This window comes from Bos indicus, chromosome 5, assembly GCF_029378745.1.
Source record: "Bos indicus isolate NIAB-ARS_2022 breed Sahiwal x Tharparkar chromosome 5, NIAB-ARS_B.indTharparkar_mat_pri_1.0, whole genome shotgun sequence".
NCBI lineage: Eukaryota > Metazoa > Chordata > Mammalia > Artiodactyla > Bovidae > Bos > Bos indicus.
Window position 1 is genome coordinate 105,182,161 of NC_091764.1, and position 16,689 is coordinate 105,198,849.

A 16,689-nucleotide genomic window follows, 5' to 3' on the forward strand; every position below is an offset into this window, starting at 1 on the left:
GAGCTCTTAGTTGGGGTTGTGAGATCTAGTTCCCTGACCAGGGATTGAACCTGCATTGGGAGCACTGAGTCTTAGCCACTGGACCACCAGGGAAGTCCCTCTCTTCCTTTTCTTGCAAGGCAAACAACCCTCTAGGTGAGGACCCACCTTTATGACCCCATTGAGCTTTAATGACTTCCTAAAAGCCCTGTCTTGATATACAGTCACACTGGGACTTACAGCTTCACACATATGAATTGGGGGATGGGGAATGGGTACAGCTTACCCCGTGGTCATGGTTAGACAATGTTTAGCTTGGCTTTAATGGACATAATTGAAAGCAGGAGGAGAAGGGGATGACAGAGGATGAGATGGTTGGATGGCATCACTGACTCGATGGACATGAGTTTGAGCAAGCTCCAGGAGTTGGTGATGGACAGGGAAGCCTGGAGTGCTGCCATCCATGGGGTCACAAAACATCAGATGTGACTAAGTGAACTGACAGAATGGACATATGCTATTTATATTATTAAGACCTGAAAATGTTTGAGCTGGTAAGAGAGCATCATTTCTAGTATTCTCTAAACACTCCCTGTTCCCCATGAAGAGAGTGGGTAGTCCACCCATTAGACAATAGGACTGTCTAAGCATCTGACAGGTAGGGCCACTTCTCTGTTGCTTATCCAACAGCAGAAAGAATTCCTTTTTGGATTTGAAGAAACGTGATCCTTTGTGGGGGATCCTTTTATTATCCTAACAGAGGACCACCTCAGATTGTCTCCTTGTTATTCCTCTCTCTTGTCCTTAGATCAGAGTGGCTTCTATATCAAGACAGTCATTTTTCTCTTTTCTGTCTGCAGAATGCACCCTCTCCTCTAGAGGCTTCTGGTGACTGGTCCCTTTCTTTTCCAGGAAGCTAAAGAAGCTATTTCGGAAGCTGAAAGATGAGACAGAGCCTGAAGAAGCTGACTCTGCCCATTCAAAGCATCCAGAGCAGTGGGACCTAGACTACAGCTTGGAACCGTACACTGGACTGACGCCAGAGTATATGGAAATGAGTAAGATCCTATGGACTTTCCTTCTGCTGGAGGTGGGTTCAGATAAGGGGTCTAGGGTGGAGGGGAGGATTAGGAAAATCCCTGGGGCAGTGTCTACTCCTTCGAAGGCTTCATGGCTACCTGATGTCGCCTTCAGGGCCACGTGGAAGCTAAGGAGGAAGAGGCATAAGGAGCCTTGAGTTGAAGCACCTCATCACCCATTTGATACTCACATGGAGCCCTCTTCTCTTTGCATCTCCTCTCCTCATCTATCAAATGAGAAGCTTTGTCTCTAGGTTTCTTTCCATGGTTTCCATCATGAGAGGCAATTGAGAAGTCTGAAATTTAAGAATGGACTTTCCATTAAGGAAGAATAAAGTAGTCCCCTGACATTTGGGACAAGGAATATCCATCTTGACAAGGAGAATAGAGGAGAGTCCCTCCCTCTGATCAGGCAGGGCTCGAAACATGTGAGATTTTCTCTAAAAGTGGTGAGGATGTTTTGGGTAGGCAGTCAGAGGAGTATTTCTAATTAGAATCTTTGATTGCCCTTGGATGAGCCTTGAGAGCGGGAGTGTGTGTAGCACAGGCTGGTAGACACGGTCATCTCAGATGTGGTTGGGGAGCCATGCGTTCTCCATCTTGAGCAGTGTCCCAGCTTGGACCAGCTGCCTTCAGATGCTTGGCCACTTGTGAATAATCCTGATCTCTCACTGGGGTGGATATTTGAGAAGCCTGTTTCCAAGACTTGGAACGAATGAATTAAAAACAGAGGACCAAGAGGGCAGATGTACCATCTAAATATTGACTCAATCTAGAGTGTGTGGAGAAGCTTCAACGAGATCCCACGACAGAATCACTCAGTACTTTCTATCAATAGACCCTCATTGTGTTTGCATAATGGTTCCAGCCTCCTTTGGTTAATCCCTTCTCACAGGGGGCCACTCATGCCTCTGTGTATCAGGTACCTCACTTGTTATTTCTAATTGATATTTATCCTGTCTCTTCATAGTGTGTATGTGTGTGTGTTTGTGTGTGTGTGTGCATGCGCACATGCGTGTGTGTTAAGGGTACAGCAGTGGACAAGGTCTAGATCATATGGCTAACAACATTCTGTTCTAGCCCTGGGGTGTCTAAAAAGATATGTTAGCTGCTGAGTCGTGTCCAATTCTTTGTGACCCCATGGACTGCAGCCCACCAGGCTCCTCTGTTCATGGGATTCTTCAGGCTAGAATACTGGAGTGGGTTGCCATTTCCTTCTCCTGGGGATCTTCCCCACCCAGGGATTGAACGTGGGTCTCCTGTATTGCATTCTTTACCATCTGAGCCACCAGGGAAGCCCAGGGTCTCTTAAAATTCCAGGCAAATCCTGAGCTTTGTCATCTAAATAAACTTGCCAAAGAAGATCTAAATAAACTTGCCAAAGAAGAAACAGTCATTAGGCCTGCCTCAGGAGCAATAGACACAGAAAACATCAAGACCCAGTTTGTGTAAACACGTGGCCCCCTGCTGCTTTTCACGTCTCACCAAGTTCTACCTCTCATCCCTCTCCAACATTGAATCAGGCATTAACACAGACACAACCATTTGGATTTCAGATGTCCTTCTGTGTCTGCCATCCTATCAGGAAGAAATTGTTGCCAGATTGGGGGAGAGGCTTGTTCCTTACTCCAGAACCTCTGTAGCTCTGTCTTTCAAACTCCACTTTCCAACTCAAGTCCCTCCCCTACCACCCAATTATTTGTGTAGGTGTTTACATAACTGTCTGCCTATCTCTCCAGAGCTGACTATTTCAAAGCTCCCTCTCTTGAGTGATTAAGAGCAGAGAGCCTTGAGCCATACTCCCTGGGTTCAAATCCTGGCTCTGTCACCAGTTAGCTGGACAGCTTTGGGCAAATGGCTAACCCTAACCTTGAGCCTGACCCCGACCCTGACCCTCACTCTAATTCTGACCCTGACCCCAACTTCACCGGATAGTTGTCGTGAAACACTTATAAGGCACACGAGGGGAGGAACTGTGGTGCTGGAGAAGACTCCTGAAGGTCCCTTGGACAGCAAAAAGATCAAACCAGTCAATCCTAAAGGAAATCAACCCTGAATACTCATTGGAAAGACTAATGCTGAAGCTGAAGCTCTAATACTTTGGCCATCTGATGTGAAGAGCTGACTCACTGGAAAAGACCCTGATACTAGAAAAGATTGAAGGCAAAAGGAGAAGGGGGCAAGAGGGGATGAGATGGTTGGATGGCATTGTCGACTCTATGGACCTGAGTTTGAGCAAACTCCAGGAGATGATGAAGGACAGGGAAGCCTGACATGCTGCAGTCCATGGGGTTGCAGAAAATCAGACATGACTGAGTGACTGAACAACAGCAGAGTGAGAGACAAGTCTGGAGACCAGGACAGTCTCTCCAACAATCCAGGTTGATACTGATTCAGCCTTGAGTGGGGGAGGAAGCCTGGACCACACAGGGGCTTTCTATGCTGAGTTCCACAGAAACTCACAGAACTCTTGAGGCCATTTTTCTAAGCTATTAGCTGTTTTAGAGACATGATTATTTTATTATAAGTGAAAGGACAGTGTTTCTGACTTAGACGTCCTTCATTCCTAGTATCTCTGGGTTATCCTCTTCACCCTTTACGTGACTGTTTGCCCCCAGTATGATCACAGATGAGGTACAGGATAAACTTTACCCATTGATGACTTCATCTAGCCGTGTAGGCTACATGTGGTTGGAGGATGTTCTGGGGCTCAGTCCTAAGCGTGCTGTGGCTGGTTACATGGCTTAATGCTTTCAAGTCAGCCAGGCCCTATTTCCTCATTTGAGAAGTAGCTTTGATGAAAATATCACCTACTTTGTAGGATGCTTCTGAAAACTAGGAGATGAATCTGGAGTAGTTAAAATCAGTACTTGCTAAACTTCCCTGGTGGCCCAGTGGCTAAGACTTTGCACTGCCAATGCATGGGGTGTGGGTTCGACTCCTAGTTGGGGAATTAAGATCCCTGCATGCCATGTGGCATGGCCAAGCAAATATAAAACGAAACAGTCCACCATCTCGCTATGCTTTCAATGAATATCAGCCACCATTGTTAGTCAAGAGTCCAGTTTCTTTCTCTTGAATCTAGAAATTGACTAAAAACCATCTGGAGGCCCTGAATGCAGTGAGCCCTGGAGGTTTTCTCCATCCCATCAGCGCAGGATCAGGTGTTGATTTAAAGACTGAGGGTACAAGATTCCAAGGCAAATCTAAGAATCACACTGGAAACCTGAGATATAAGCATTCTAAGATACTTGTCCTTCCAAAGAACATGGAGGCCTTAGGGCTTTGCTTGTCAAGTCTGGCATCTCACATGGGCTCATTTTTGGCGTTTGTTGATCTCAAACACACAAACTTTTGTTCCTCTAGTCATCCAAAAAATAATCGCTATTGTCTTCCTGACTTAGGAATTCAGTTATCCCCCGGTGCAGCCTCCTCTAGTGTCTTAAGTGCAGCCCAGGCTTTGAGGCCCTCAGGCTATTCATGTGGGTGACGAGCCGCATTTCTTCTTGTCATTGACATTGCCATTACCAGAGATCTCATTTTTCTTATTTGCGAGCTTATGATGCTGTCAAATCAAAAAGGAGGTGCACGAGTGACTGCATATTTTGGAGGAAGTGCCAGATCCTTATTTTGAAAGACCAAGAGCTGTCAGTCTCCCTTGCTCTCTAGATACGGACACAGAGTCATGTAAGAATTACCCAGCTGATTGAAACAAACTGGACACCTTCCCTCCCTCCACCACCAAGAGACTCGGGCATCCACGCCTTGAAGCTGCATCCAAGTTATCTCATGAAATGGCAGATGGGAACTTCAGGGTGCAGGAGGCACTTGGATTGGTGTAGGCCATGACTTCTCCATGACTCCTTTCTGACTTTGCCTCATCTCTAGCTGGCAAGAGGGCTGCTTAGGATGATCCAGAACTTTTTTTTTTTTTTTTTTAATCCATGGCTCCGTATCTCACTGACTTTGCCTGTTGACTGAAAAATAAAATTGCACCACCCAGGTGGTGCTAGTGGTAAAGAACCCACCTGCCAATGCAGGAGACATAAGAGATACGAGTTCAATCCCTGGGTTGGAAAGATTCCCTGGAGGAGGGCATGGCAACCCACTCCAGTATTCTTGCCTGGAGAATCCCATGGACAGAGGAGCCTGGCGGGCTACGGTCCATGGGGTTGCAAAGAGTTGGACACGACTTAAGTGACTGTGCAAGCACATGCAAAAGTTGAGAATTATGTTTTATTTGGCAGACATGCTAAGGACTTAAGCCTAGGAGACAGCCTCTCAGATAGATGAGAAAGACTATTCCAAAGAGGTAAGGGAGGAGCCAGAATACATGTTTTCCTAAAAAAACAAAAAGGTAGTTATAACATCAAAAGATTACTGTTAATTAAAGAACAACCAGACATCTCAGATTAATGAATTTAGCACTTTTCTATGTCTGGGAAAGAAATCTATGACAAACCTAGGCAGTATATTAAAAAGTAGAGACATCACTTTGCCAACAAAGGTCTGTATAGTCCATGCTATGGTTTTTCCGGTAGTCATGTATGGATGTGAGAGTTGGACCATAAAGAAGGCTGAGTGCCGAAGAATTGATGTGCTGGGAAAGACTGGGGAAGACTCTTGAGAGTCCCTTGGACTGCAAGGATATCAAGCCAGTCAATCCTAAAGGAAATCAACCCTGAATATTCATTGGAAGGACTGATGCTGAAGCTAAAACTCCAATACTTTGGCTACCTGATTTGAAGAGCCAATTCATTGGAAAAGACTCTGATGCTGGAAAAGACTGAAGGCAGAAAGTGAAGAGGGCAACAGAGGAGATGGTTAGATAGCATCACCAACACAGTGGACATGAATTTGAGCCAACTCTGGGAGATAGTGGAAGACAAAGGAGCCTGGCATGCTGCAGTCCATGAGGTGGCAAAGAGTTGGACACAACTTAGTGACTGAACAATAAAAACAAAATGTCTGGGAAGATGCAAGAGTCTGGGGTCATTGAAATCATCTCTTTGATAACACTTTAGCTACCATCCTGAATCCTTCAGGCTGCATAGTCAGGGTGGCTGCAGTGGCAGATGGCTTGATGGCCCTAACATCTTTTGTTGGCTGACTGGCAGGTGAATTTCTTGGTTCACAGTCTCTACTAAGAATTTTGGATTGCCTTGTAAGTCCTCAACCTTTCCTCTTTGAACAATAGCAGGTACATGCTAATTGCTTTATTTTCTACTAATTCTTCCCCTTTCCCTTCTCAGCTTTTAAAAAAGTTATTGATTTTAATTGGAAGATAATTACTTTACAATATTGTGATGGTTTTTGCCATACATCAACATGAATCAGCCATAGGCTTACATGTCTCCCCCTTCTCAGCTTTTAAAATAGCTTTTTAAAAACACAGTGTATGGAGAGAATGGCATAGAAACATATACCCTATCATGTGTAACATAAATAGCCAGTGGCAATTTGCTGTGTGATTCAGGGAACTCAAACTGGGGCTCTGTAATAACTTAGAGGGATGGGAAAGGGTGGGAGGTGGGAGGGAGGTTCAGGAGGGAGGGGACATAGGTAAACCTATGGCTGATTCATGCTGATGTTTGGCAGAAATCAACATAATATTGTAGAGCAATCATCCTTCAATTAAAAATAAATTAATTCTAAAATAAAAATGAAAAAAAAAGTGATCCAGATTGTATTATCTTTTCTACCTAGAATCCTTCAACATTAGTGACTAACTCCCTTTCAGATAAAGTTCAGATGCCCTGGTGCAGCATCCAAGGGTATCCACATGTGTTCATCCGGTGGGTCTAAAGCGGCACGTGCTAGCCTCTCTGCCACAGCAGGTACTTGCTGAGCTGTTCAGGCTCAAATGCATCTCCTAGAGGCATTGCTCAGCTCTCCAATCCTCATTTCCTCCCTTCTCCTATGCCTGCTTTGGCATAGGAGGAAATGGGAGCACTCTAAGGGATGGACAGTGAGTCCTTGTCCTCTCTTGTGGCAACCTCAGCCCAGTTCCTGGAACACAGGAAGGATTCTATAAACTCCTTCTGGAATGAATGACCCTCTGACTCTTTCCTTCCACAGCAGAGAGACAGAGGCCTCCCTGCTCTTTATCCTGTGGTATTTAGACTGGCCTCCCTTTTCACAGTGGGGATACACACAGATACACACACACACACACACACACACACACACACACACACACACACGGGCTTCCCTGGTGACTTAGTGGTAAAGAATTCACCCGCCGATGCAGGAGTCACAGGAGACACAGGTTTGATTCCTGGATTGGGAAGATCCCCTGGCAGAGGGCATGGCAACCCACTCCAGTATTCCTGCCTGGAAAATTCTGAGGGGAGAAGAGCCTGACCGGCTACAGTGCATGGGGGTGTAAAAAGTCAGATAGGACTGAAGCGACTTAGCATGCACGCACTTGAGGCCAGAAAGAGACTGTATCCAGGGGAATCACTTCTGAGCTCTTCTGCTGGGAGACTTGGTCCTGAGACTGTTCTGGGTTCTCTCACCACTCTCCAGGCATCTCTGTGCAGTCGTACCTGCTCTGTCTCTGCACCTCCCCTCTGGTGGAGCTGGTCATTGTCTGTAGCATCTCTGGAGGCTGCTCCCTCCATTCGATTCAGCCTCCTGGCCCCCAAACATGGTGCTTCCCCAGCTACACCCTCAGCACCGTCTCTCAAAAAGGCCAGCATCTCCCTGCCGCCCTCTGGATTCTTTCTAAGGTCGGGTCGGTCTTATCATCCATTGTTCAAACACCTCCAGGTCTCCTACATCCTGAGCAAGGCCTCAAGGAGACATCTTTTCACTGTATTCACCCTTAGATTCTTGTCCACACTCTTGGCGTGACCACGATGAACACTGACGTCTCCCCACCCTCAGCCCACACATCACTCTTTTTATGCCTGACTGTATGTGCTGTCCTTGCCCTGGAATTCCCTGTGCCTTCTTGCTGCCATGGCCAGCCAACACGAGTTCCATGTCACCTCCTCCTAGAAAGGTCCCTGCCCTCCCACCCGCCCCCCACCACCCAACACAGTATTTTAACTCCCCTTCCCCACAGTTTCAGACAAGCTGCCTCCTAAGACAGCCGTGGCTGTTGATAATTAATTTCAGGGCCTTGCATGGACTCTGAGAACCTACTAGATAAATCTGCAGAGGGGTGCTGAATACATTGAGGGTATCATCTATCTCGCTTTGCCTGATCAGGCTGTAACAATCTCACTTCTAGTAGTGCTGGCATCAACTCTCATTTATAATCAGGCTGGTAATCCAGCGAGTGGGTTATCAAGAGTGGTGGTTATCCTTCTTTCTCTTTCTTTGCCTCCTCCTCCTATAGTTCCCCCTCCCCTTCCCCTTCATGGCTGCCTTCTCCTCTCCCCCATGGGCTCCTTTCCAGGGAGCAAGTCAGGAAAGAGGAGAAGGCATAATGCGAACCCATCTATGCTGCTCACAGGTAGCAGCACTGCGAAAGAGCTTGGTGGGAGAGAAGATGCAAGTCTACATGTCATAACCTTGTTGAAGGCATTTGTTTCTGCCTTGTGCTTCCCTGGTGGCTCAGGTGGTAAAGAATCTGGCTTCAATGCGGGAGACAGGGACTTAGTCCCTGGGTCAGGAAGATCCCCTGGAGAAGGGAATGGCAACTTGCTCCAGTATTCTTGCCTGGAGAATTCCATGGATGGAGAAACCTGGCGGGCTACAGTCCATGGGGTTGCTAAGAGTCAGGCACGACTGAGCGACTAACAGCGACTCTATGACAGGACTCACACCATGATGTCCGCTTTCTCTGCACTCTGTCCCAAAGCCCTTTGCTCTTCAGATGGTCACTGTAGGGTAAGGGAGCAGCAGCTCTCCTTCCCACCTTCCCAGGGGTTTTGAGGGAAAATCTGGCTGCCTGCTTTCAGCAGGGTGACCTTGGACATGTCACAGCATCTTTCTGGGCCTTGTTTTCTCCTCGACATCAGAGGGATTAGACCAGATGAGTTTTCCCTTGCAGAGGTGCAACCCACTGGCCTGTGGTCCTAATCAGTTGTGTAATTTGTCATCAATAGCACCCTACTGGAGAAGGCAGTGGCACCCCACTCCAGTACTCTTGCCTGGAAAATTCCATGGGCGGAGGAGCCTGGTAGGCTGCAGTCCATGGGGTCGCTAAGAGTCGGACACGACTGAATGACTTCACTTTTCACTTTTCACTTTCATGCATTGGAGAAGGCAATGGCAACCCACTCCAGTGTTCTTGCCTGGAGAATCCCAGAGACGCGGGAGCCTGGTGGCTGCCATCTATGGGGTTGCACAGAGTCGGACATGACTGAAGTGACTTAGCAGCAGCAGCAGCACCCTACTATTAATATGTTTTTTTAAAACATAAGGTAAACAGGACCAGTGTCACCCTCGGCTTCTCATGCTTCTAGATTAGGTCTGAGTGAGAGAGGAGGGAGGTTTCTGCACAAAACCTCATTACCCCAGTGGAGCTGGGTGATGTGCAGAATAGTCTTTCATTGAATGTCATGATAAGTTAATTAAGACTTTCAAGCCAGGTCACTGCCAGGGTATCTTACCTGCGTGAGGTCACTCCATGGTCCTTTATCTGTACCAGGTAACCCTACCAGGGTCCCTTACTTGGGCCAGGTCACCTCCAGGGTCCCTTACCTGGACTAGATCATCCCCAGGGTCCCTTCCCTGGTCCAGGTCACCCCAGGGCCCCTTATCTGGACCAGTCATCCCAAGGTCCCTTCTAGTGCTGACATCCTAGTCCATCCAGACCAGTTGGACACTACATCTCAAAACCAAGAGGCCCAGAGAGTGCTCCAGGTGGCTTCAGGTCACCTTGAAGACCCATTAGTGACACTGAGGCTAGAGCCTGTCTCCAGACCATCCCACAGGAGAGTCCCATTAGGACCCGTGGCATCTGGTGCAGTGGGGGCGGCGGGCAGAGTGAGTTTCCCCTTTCCTTCCTGATGGGCTAGACCTCCCCAATCCCAGAAAGACCCTTGACTTGGGCTTTGAACAGAAACGAGAGCCGTGAAACCAAAGCTGCCCGCTGCTTCTGGCGCAGCCCGACACGGTGATCCCTGGCCCCGCTCTCAGCTGTCAGCTTCCTCCCCCAGTGATCCCTGGGACCACCCATGCCGACAGGAAGCGCGCTGAGCCCACTCGGGGCCTGCCGGTTGTAATGGCGAGGCAGGTCATCATCCAGGGAGGTTGCTGCCAGAGATGTATTATATTTGTATTTTTTTCTAAATGGAGCTGGAACTGTGGCCCAGCAGGCCTGGGGGAGGGGCCTCGAGGTGAAGGGGAAGCCGGGAGTCTGGGGGCGGCGGCACGGGATTGGTGGTGGGGATGGGCTGGCTCCAGACAAAGAGAAACCCGAGAGTGGGGGATTAGGCTGCAGAAACCTGCGAGGGGAGCAGCGGGCTTTCCAGGGAATCTCCAATATCAAACCCTTTTCCTGAAGAGCTTACTAGAAAGGACTTCAAGGTAAATCCCCCCTCCCCGGCTCAGAGCTGAGGTTAGAATGCTGGGGCCAGGAGCAGCCGTGACATTAATCATCAGCGTCCCCAACCCGTCCCCAACCCCAGGCGTGGGCTTCGAAGCTCCTTGGCCGCACACCCCTCCCAGCCCAGTTGTGGGGCTTTCCTCAGGGCCCTGACGAGAGAGGAAATCCTTTCTTTGCTTTCAAAGCGGCGAGCGAAAGTCTCCGGACACTTGCAGCCTTCGACTTCGACAGCATGGACATTTAGCATAAAAACATAGACTGGAATTTAATCCTCTAAGGGGAGTTTGGGGACACGTTCCAAAAGAACCTCTTGATAAAGTCTTACCACCGTTTTATCAAACAAATTGTTGCTGTTGTTTCGCCGCTAAGTCATGTCTGATTCTTTCCGACCCTGTGGACTGTAGCCAGCCAGGCTCCTCTGTCCATGGGATTGTAAGTGACACAGCTGAAGGGTAATGGCTTAGCTTCATGTTATTCACTAAATTGTGATGTGAGCTTCTTGAGGGAGAGACTTGTGTCTTAGTCACCAGGACCTGGCATACAGTAGGTACTCAATAAATGTCTGAAGATGAAGGAAGAAGAATAAAGAATGAAAAACATGATCCTCTATTTCAATAGAACTTGAAGACAAGGTGACAGTTGGATTCTACAGACGTCACCGTTTTTCTTTTTTTTAAGTCTTTATTGAATTTGTTACAATATAGCTCCTGATGTTTATATCCTGACTTTTGGGCCTGTGAGGCATGTGGGATCTTAGCTGCACCCCCTGCATCGGAAGGCGGAGTCTTAACCACCGGACCACTAGGGAAGTTCCCAGACATCACCGTTTTTCAAAGCTGTCCAGACACCCTGGCTATATTGATTTAGCTGGAACAGTCTGCCTCTTCCCCTCCCCCCAGGGGCCAAGCTTACTTATTTTGAGGTGCTTTTAATTAGGAGATGCGTACATGCATTCTTAGTCGCTCAGTCGTATCTGCTCTTTGCCACCCTTTGGACTGTAGGCTCCCAGACTCCTCTGTCCGTGAGATTTTTCAAGTAGGAATACTGGACTGGATTGCCGTTTCCTCCTCCAGGGGATCTTCCTGACCCAGGAATCGAACTTAGGTCTCTTTCATCTCCTGCACTGTGGGCAGATTCTTTACCTGCTGAGCCACCAAGGAAGCCTATTCTTTTTTTTTTTATTTATTTTTTATTTTTAAACTTTACATAATTGTATTAGTTTTGCCAAATATCAAAATGAATCCGCCACAGGTATACATGTGTTCCCCATCCTGAACCCTCCTCCCTCCTCCCTCCCCATACCATCCCTCTGGGTTGTCCCAGTGCACCAGCCCCAAGCATCCAGTATCGTGCATTGAACCTGGACTGGCATCTCATACATGATATTTTATATCATACATTTCATACATGATATTTTACATGTTTCAATGCCGTTCTCCCAAATCTTCCCACCCTCTCCCTCTCCCACAGAGTCCATAAGACTGTTCTATACATCAGTGTCTCTTTTGCTGTCTCGTACACAGGGTTATTGTTACCATCTTTCTAAATTCCATATATATGCGTTAGTATACTGTATTGGTGTTTTTCCTTCTGGCTTACTTCACTCTGTATAATAGGCTCCAGTTTCATCCACCTCATTAGGACTGATTCAAATGTTTTCTTTTTAATGGCTGAGTAATACTCCATTGTGTATATGTACCATAGCTTTCTTATCCATTCTTCTGCTGATGGACATCTAGGTTGCTTCCATGTCCTGGCTATTATAAACAGTGCTGCGATGAACATTGGGGTACACATGTCTCTTTCCCTTCTGGTTTCCTCAGTGTGTATGCCCAGCAGTGGGATTGCTGGATCATAAGGCAGTTCTATTTCCAGTTTTTTAAGGAATCTCCACACTGTTCTCCATAGTGGCTGTACTAGTTTGCATTCCCACCAACAGTGTAAGAGGGTTCCCTTTTCTCCACACCCTCTCCAGCATTTATTATTTGTAGACTTTTGGATCGCAGCCATTCTGACTGGTGTGAAATGGTACCTCATAGTGGTTTTGATTTGCATTTCTCTGATAATGAGTGATGTTGAGCATCTTTTCATGTGTTGGTTAGCCCTCTGTATGTCTTCTTTGGAGAAATGTCTATTTAGTTCTTTGGCCCATTTTTTGATTGGGTCATTTATTTTTCTGGAGTTGAGCTGTAGGAGTTGCTTGTATATTTTTGAGATTAGTTGTTTGTCAGTTGCTTCATTTGCTGTTATTTTCTCCCATTCTGAAGGCTGTCTTTTCACCTTGCTAATAGTTTCCTTTGATGTGCAGAAGCTTTTAAGGTTAATTAGGTCCCATTTGTTTATTTTTGCTTTTATTTCCAATATTCTGGGAGGTGGGTCATAGAGGATCCTGCTGTGATGTATGTCAGAGAGTGTTTTGCCTATGTTCTCCTCTAGGAGTTTTATAGTTTCTGGTCTTACATTGAGATCTTTAATCCATTTTGAGTTTATTTTTGTGTATGGTGTTAGAAAGTGTTCTAGTTTCATTCTTTTACAAGTGGTTGACCAGATTTCCCAGCACCACTTGTTAAAGAGATTGTCTTTAATCCATTGTATATTCTTGCCTCCTTTGTCAAAGATAAGGTGTCCATATGTGCGTGGATTTATCTCTGGGCTTTCTATTTTGTTCCATTGATCAATATTTCTGTCTTTGTGCCAGTACCATACTGTCTTGATAACTGTGGCTTTGTAGTAGAGCCTGAAGTCAGGTAGGTTGATTCCTCCAGTTCCATTCTTCTTTCTCAAGATCACTTTGGCTATTTGAGGTTTTTTGTATTTCCATACAAATTGTGAAATTACTTGTTCTAGCTCTGTGAAGAATACTGTTGGTAGCTTGATAGGGATTGCATTGAATCTATAAATTGCTTTGGGTAGTATACTCATTTTCACTATGTTGATTCTTCCAATCCTGGAAGCCTATTCTTATCATTGTGCATGCTAAGTCACTTCAGGCATGTCTGACTCTTTGTGCCCCCATAGTCTGAAGCGTACTAGGCTCATCCATCCCTGGGATTTTCCAGGCAAGAATACTGGAGGAGGTTGCCATTTCATCCTACAGAGGATCTTCCTTACCCAGGGATCAAATCTGAGTCTTCTACATAGCAGGCAGATTCTTTACCTGCTGAGCTACCAGTGAGTGATCGTTGCTCAGTCATGCCTGACTCTTTGCAACCCTATGCCAGGCTCCTCTGTCTATGGAATTCTCCAGGCAAGATTACTGGAATGGGTTGCCATTTCCTTCTGCCAGGGAGCTACCAGGGAAGTCTTTAATTAGGGGAATTCTATCCCCTTAAGGGCAGGTCTTATCCAGCAATACAAGTGGATGAACTTGTAAAATTATCTGGATAGGCCAGGCAAAATACCCCATGTAATAGTCAACTCCTGATATGATTATGCTTCATAACAAATATCCCAGAGTCTCAGTGACTTGCAAATGAGCCAGAGAATAAAGAACAATGGGAAGAGCTGGCTCCAAGCATCACAGAGTAGTCCACTGTGGAAATGATCAAGTAAACGTGGCCACTTACAAAGCATGGAAGGGAATGAGGCTTCAGAGAGAGCAATGACTTAGGTGGCATCCAAGATTCTTTCCAACAGTCATATTGTTTGGTCATGGACAGTAGGGACCACACTGGGTAATTTCTACATTTCCAAGAAAGACTGATGTAGAAAACAAGTCCCAAGGCAGCCTTAGCTGTAAGTGATGAGAATTTCCAGAATATCTGTCCAACATCAGTGCTGAAGCCTGCATGTTTTGTCACACAGCCCCAAGTGTGTGCACTGCAAAGCAGTGGCTCCGAGAACCAGGAAATTCCTTTCCTGGAGCCATCCTGTTTATACAAACTGAGTCATCCCACTGGATAATCAGGTACCTACCATCTTCTTCAAATGCCATTTAAATACAGTTCGGGCAGCATCCAGGGTCTCATTGTGGTATTTCTGGGAAGGAGGGTGAATCACAGGTCATGTCTCTCCTTTTCTTTTGAAGCCCACGTTGCTTGTCATTGTCTGTGCTCGGAGCCCCTTTCCCCACAAAGACTTAAGAGAAAAGGCAAGGGTGTATTTGGATACCATGCCTGGAAGGCTCCTGGTATAGAGGAGATGCCCAGTTATGCTTGAGAAATGAATGATGGAGGGACAGAGTGAATGGAGGCAATATTTTAGGTTAAGATACTGAGAACTCGCTTGTGTTCCCATTTCTCTTCTTGCTGTCAGCCAAGCTAAGAGTGTACTCGCAGCCCAGTTGTGGGTCCTTAGAGGTTGTGTATTTGTGTCTCCCTCCTTTGTCTGTTCCTTATTTCCTTTTTCCCAAAACTCCGTACACCTACATACGTGTTCTTTTCATTGACTTTGTCCTCACGCTCTAAGAAGATGTAAGGACAAAGGGATAAAGCAAATAAAGGTCCTCGGGGATTTGTTGCTTGGGAATTTCTCTTAAGCTTGACTATTTTCATTGCTTTTCCACCTCACTGACTGCATCACCCCTGCCTGGATGGGTAGATGTGAAGATAGATGATGGGTAAATGGATGGGGGAGTGGAGGAAGGGAATGTGCCTGGGTAACTGGCCTTCACATACCACTTTGGAGGTGGAAAAAGTAAACAAGAGCGAGTCAGCCAAGCCTTTCATATGTTTACTCAATAAACATTGGCTGAAAATTCACCAAGTAGTTCTCTGAAAATCAGAAGTGAATTGACAGAGCTCGGAAACTCAATGCTCTCTAATTTTAGGAAGCTGATGTAAGATTTTTTAGGTGCCACGAATGCATGGCAGATGGAGCAGTGGCACAGAAAATGTCAAGTTCAGCTGCAGCGTGCCCCCCCCCCCCCCCACAGAAGACACGCATATGTGGTGAAGACACCTGGGAAGGGAACACATCTGTACAGACTGATGAGGATGCTGGTGTTCATAAAGGTTCATTCTCTGACAAAAAGATTAGAAATCAGATTGGAGAAGCTCCCCCAAAGGAAACCTAGATGCTTGAGGGTAACCGAGGTGGGGGTGCAGGGAGAGGAATGCTGAAACTTTAGGGTTGAATATTTACATTTCTGTGCAGCGAAAGGACCTGGAACTCCTTTGGCGTCAGAAACTATCTTTGTTTCCCAGCTTCATCAGTTTCTAGGTGTGTGGCCTTGGGAAAATTATTTCACCTGTCTGAGTCTGTTTTCTCACTTGTACAGTGGAGATAATAATACTTAATACCAGAGATTATTTTATGAACAGGAGAGCAAGCTGCCTGCACATGGTGGGTGTTTAGGAATTGTTGGTTGAAGCTCCATGACCTCTGAGGGTCTGGAATTTTTCTCATAGAAGATAGGAGAAATGGGAAGATTTTTCCAGAAGACCATAGTCTCCAGGCCTTTAAGCCCCCTGTGGCTGAGAACCAAAATTTCCTGCCTTTTTCTGTGGCCATCCGTGGAGTTCACATCTGAAGACTCCCACGACCCTAAGTTCTATTTCCAGGGTAGCCAAGAGGGATGCTTATGGACTGGTCTGTGTCTACCATCAACCTGAGATCGACTGGAATAGCCAGACTCTTAAGTTCATGAGGAGCAGAACTCTCAGAGAGGCATTGGTCCTATCACCTTTGTCCAGAGGAATTACTATTTCACAATTCACAAGGGATGAGGAACAGTGGGAACTGAGTCTCTCTTAACCACAAAGAAATGAAAAAAAGCACCCTTGCTGATCTGTCCTGGTGCTGTGTTGATTTGTAGGCCTTAAATTCTTAATACTTAAGCTATGACTTCAAGGCTGGTCTTTCCTGTTACAACTTCCAGGGTTTCTGAGTTGAGTCCAATCCATTATATATATATATATATATATATAATGAGAGCTGGACCATAAAGAAGGCTGAGTGCCAAAGAACTGATGCTTTTGAATTGTGGTGAAGAAGACTCTTGAGAGTCCCTTGGACAGCAAAGAGATCAAACCAGTCAGTACTAAAGGAAATCAACCTTGAATATTCATCGGAAGGACAGTTGCTGAAACTGAAGCTCCAATACTTTGGTCACCTGATGTGAGGACCTGATTCACTGGTAAAGACTGATGTTGGGAAAGACTGAAGGCAAAAGTAGAAGGGGGCAGCAGA

General features: G+C 46.3%; 1 protein-coding gene across 1 annotated transcript in view; it reads left to right on the forward strand.

The window, feature by feature from the left end:
- Positions 1–16,689, forward strand: part of ANO2 (anoctamin 2) — a 337,179-nt gene that overhangs the window by 292,208 nt on the left and 28,282 nt on the right. The window contains exon 20 of the mRNA XM_070788788.1: positions 892–1,037. Within this exon, the coding sequence (XP_070644889.1) occupies positions 892–1,037 (146 nt within the window). The remainder of the gene's footprint in view (positions 1–891; positions 1,038–16,689) is intronic.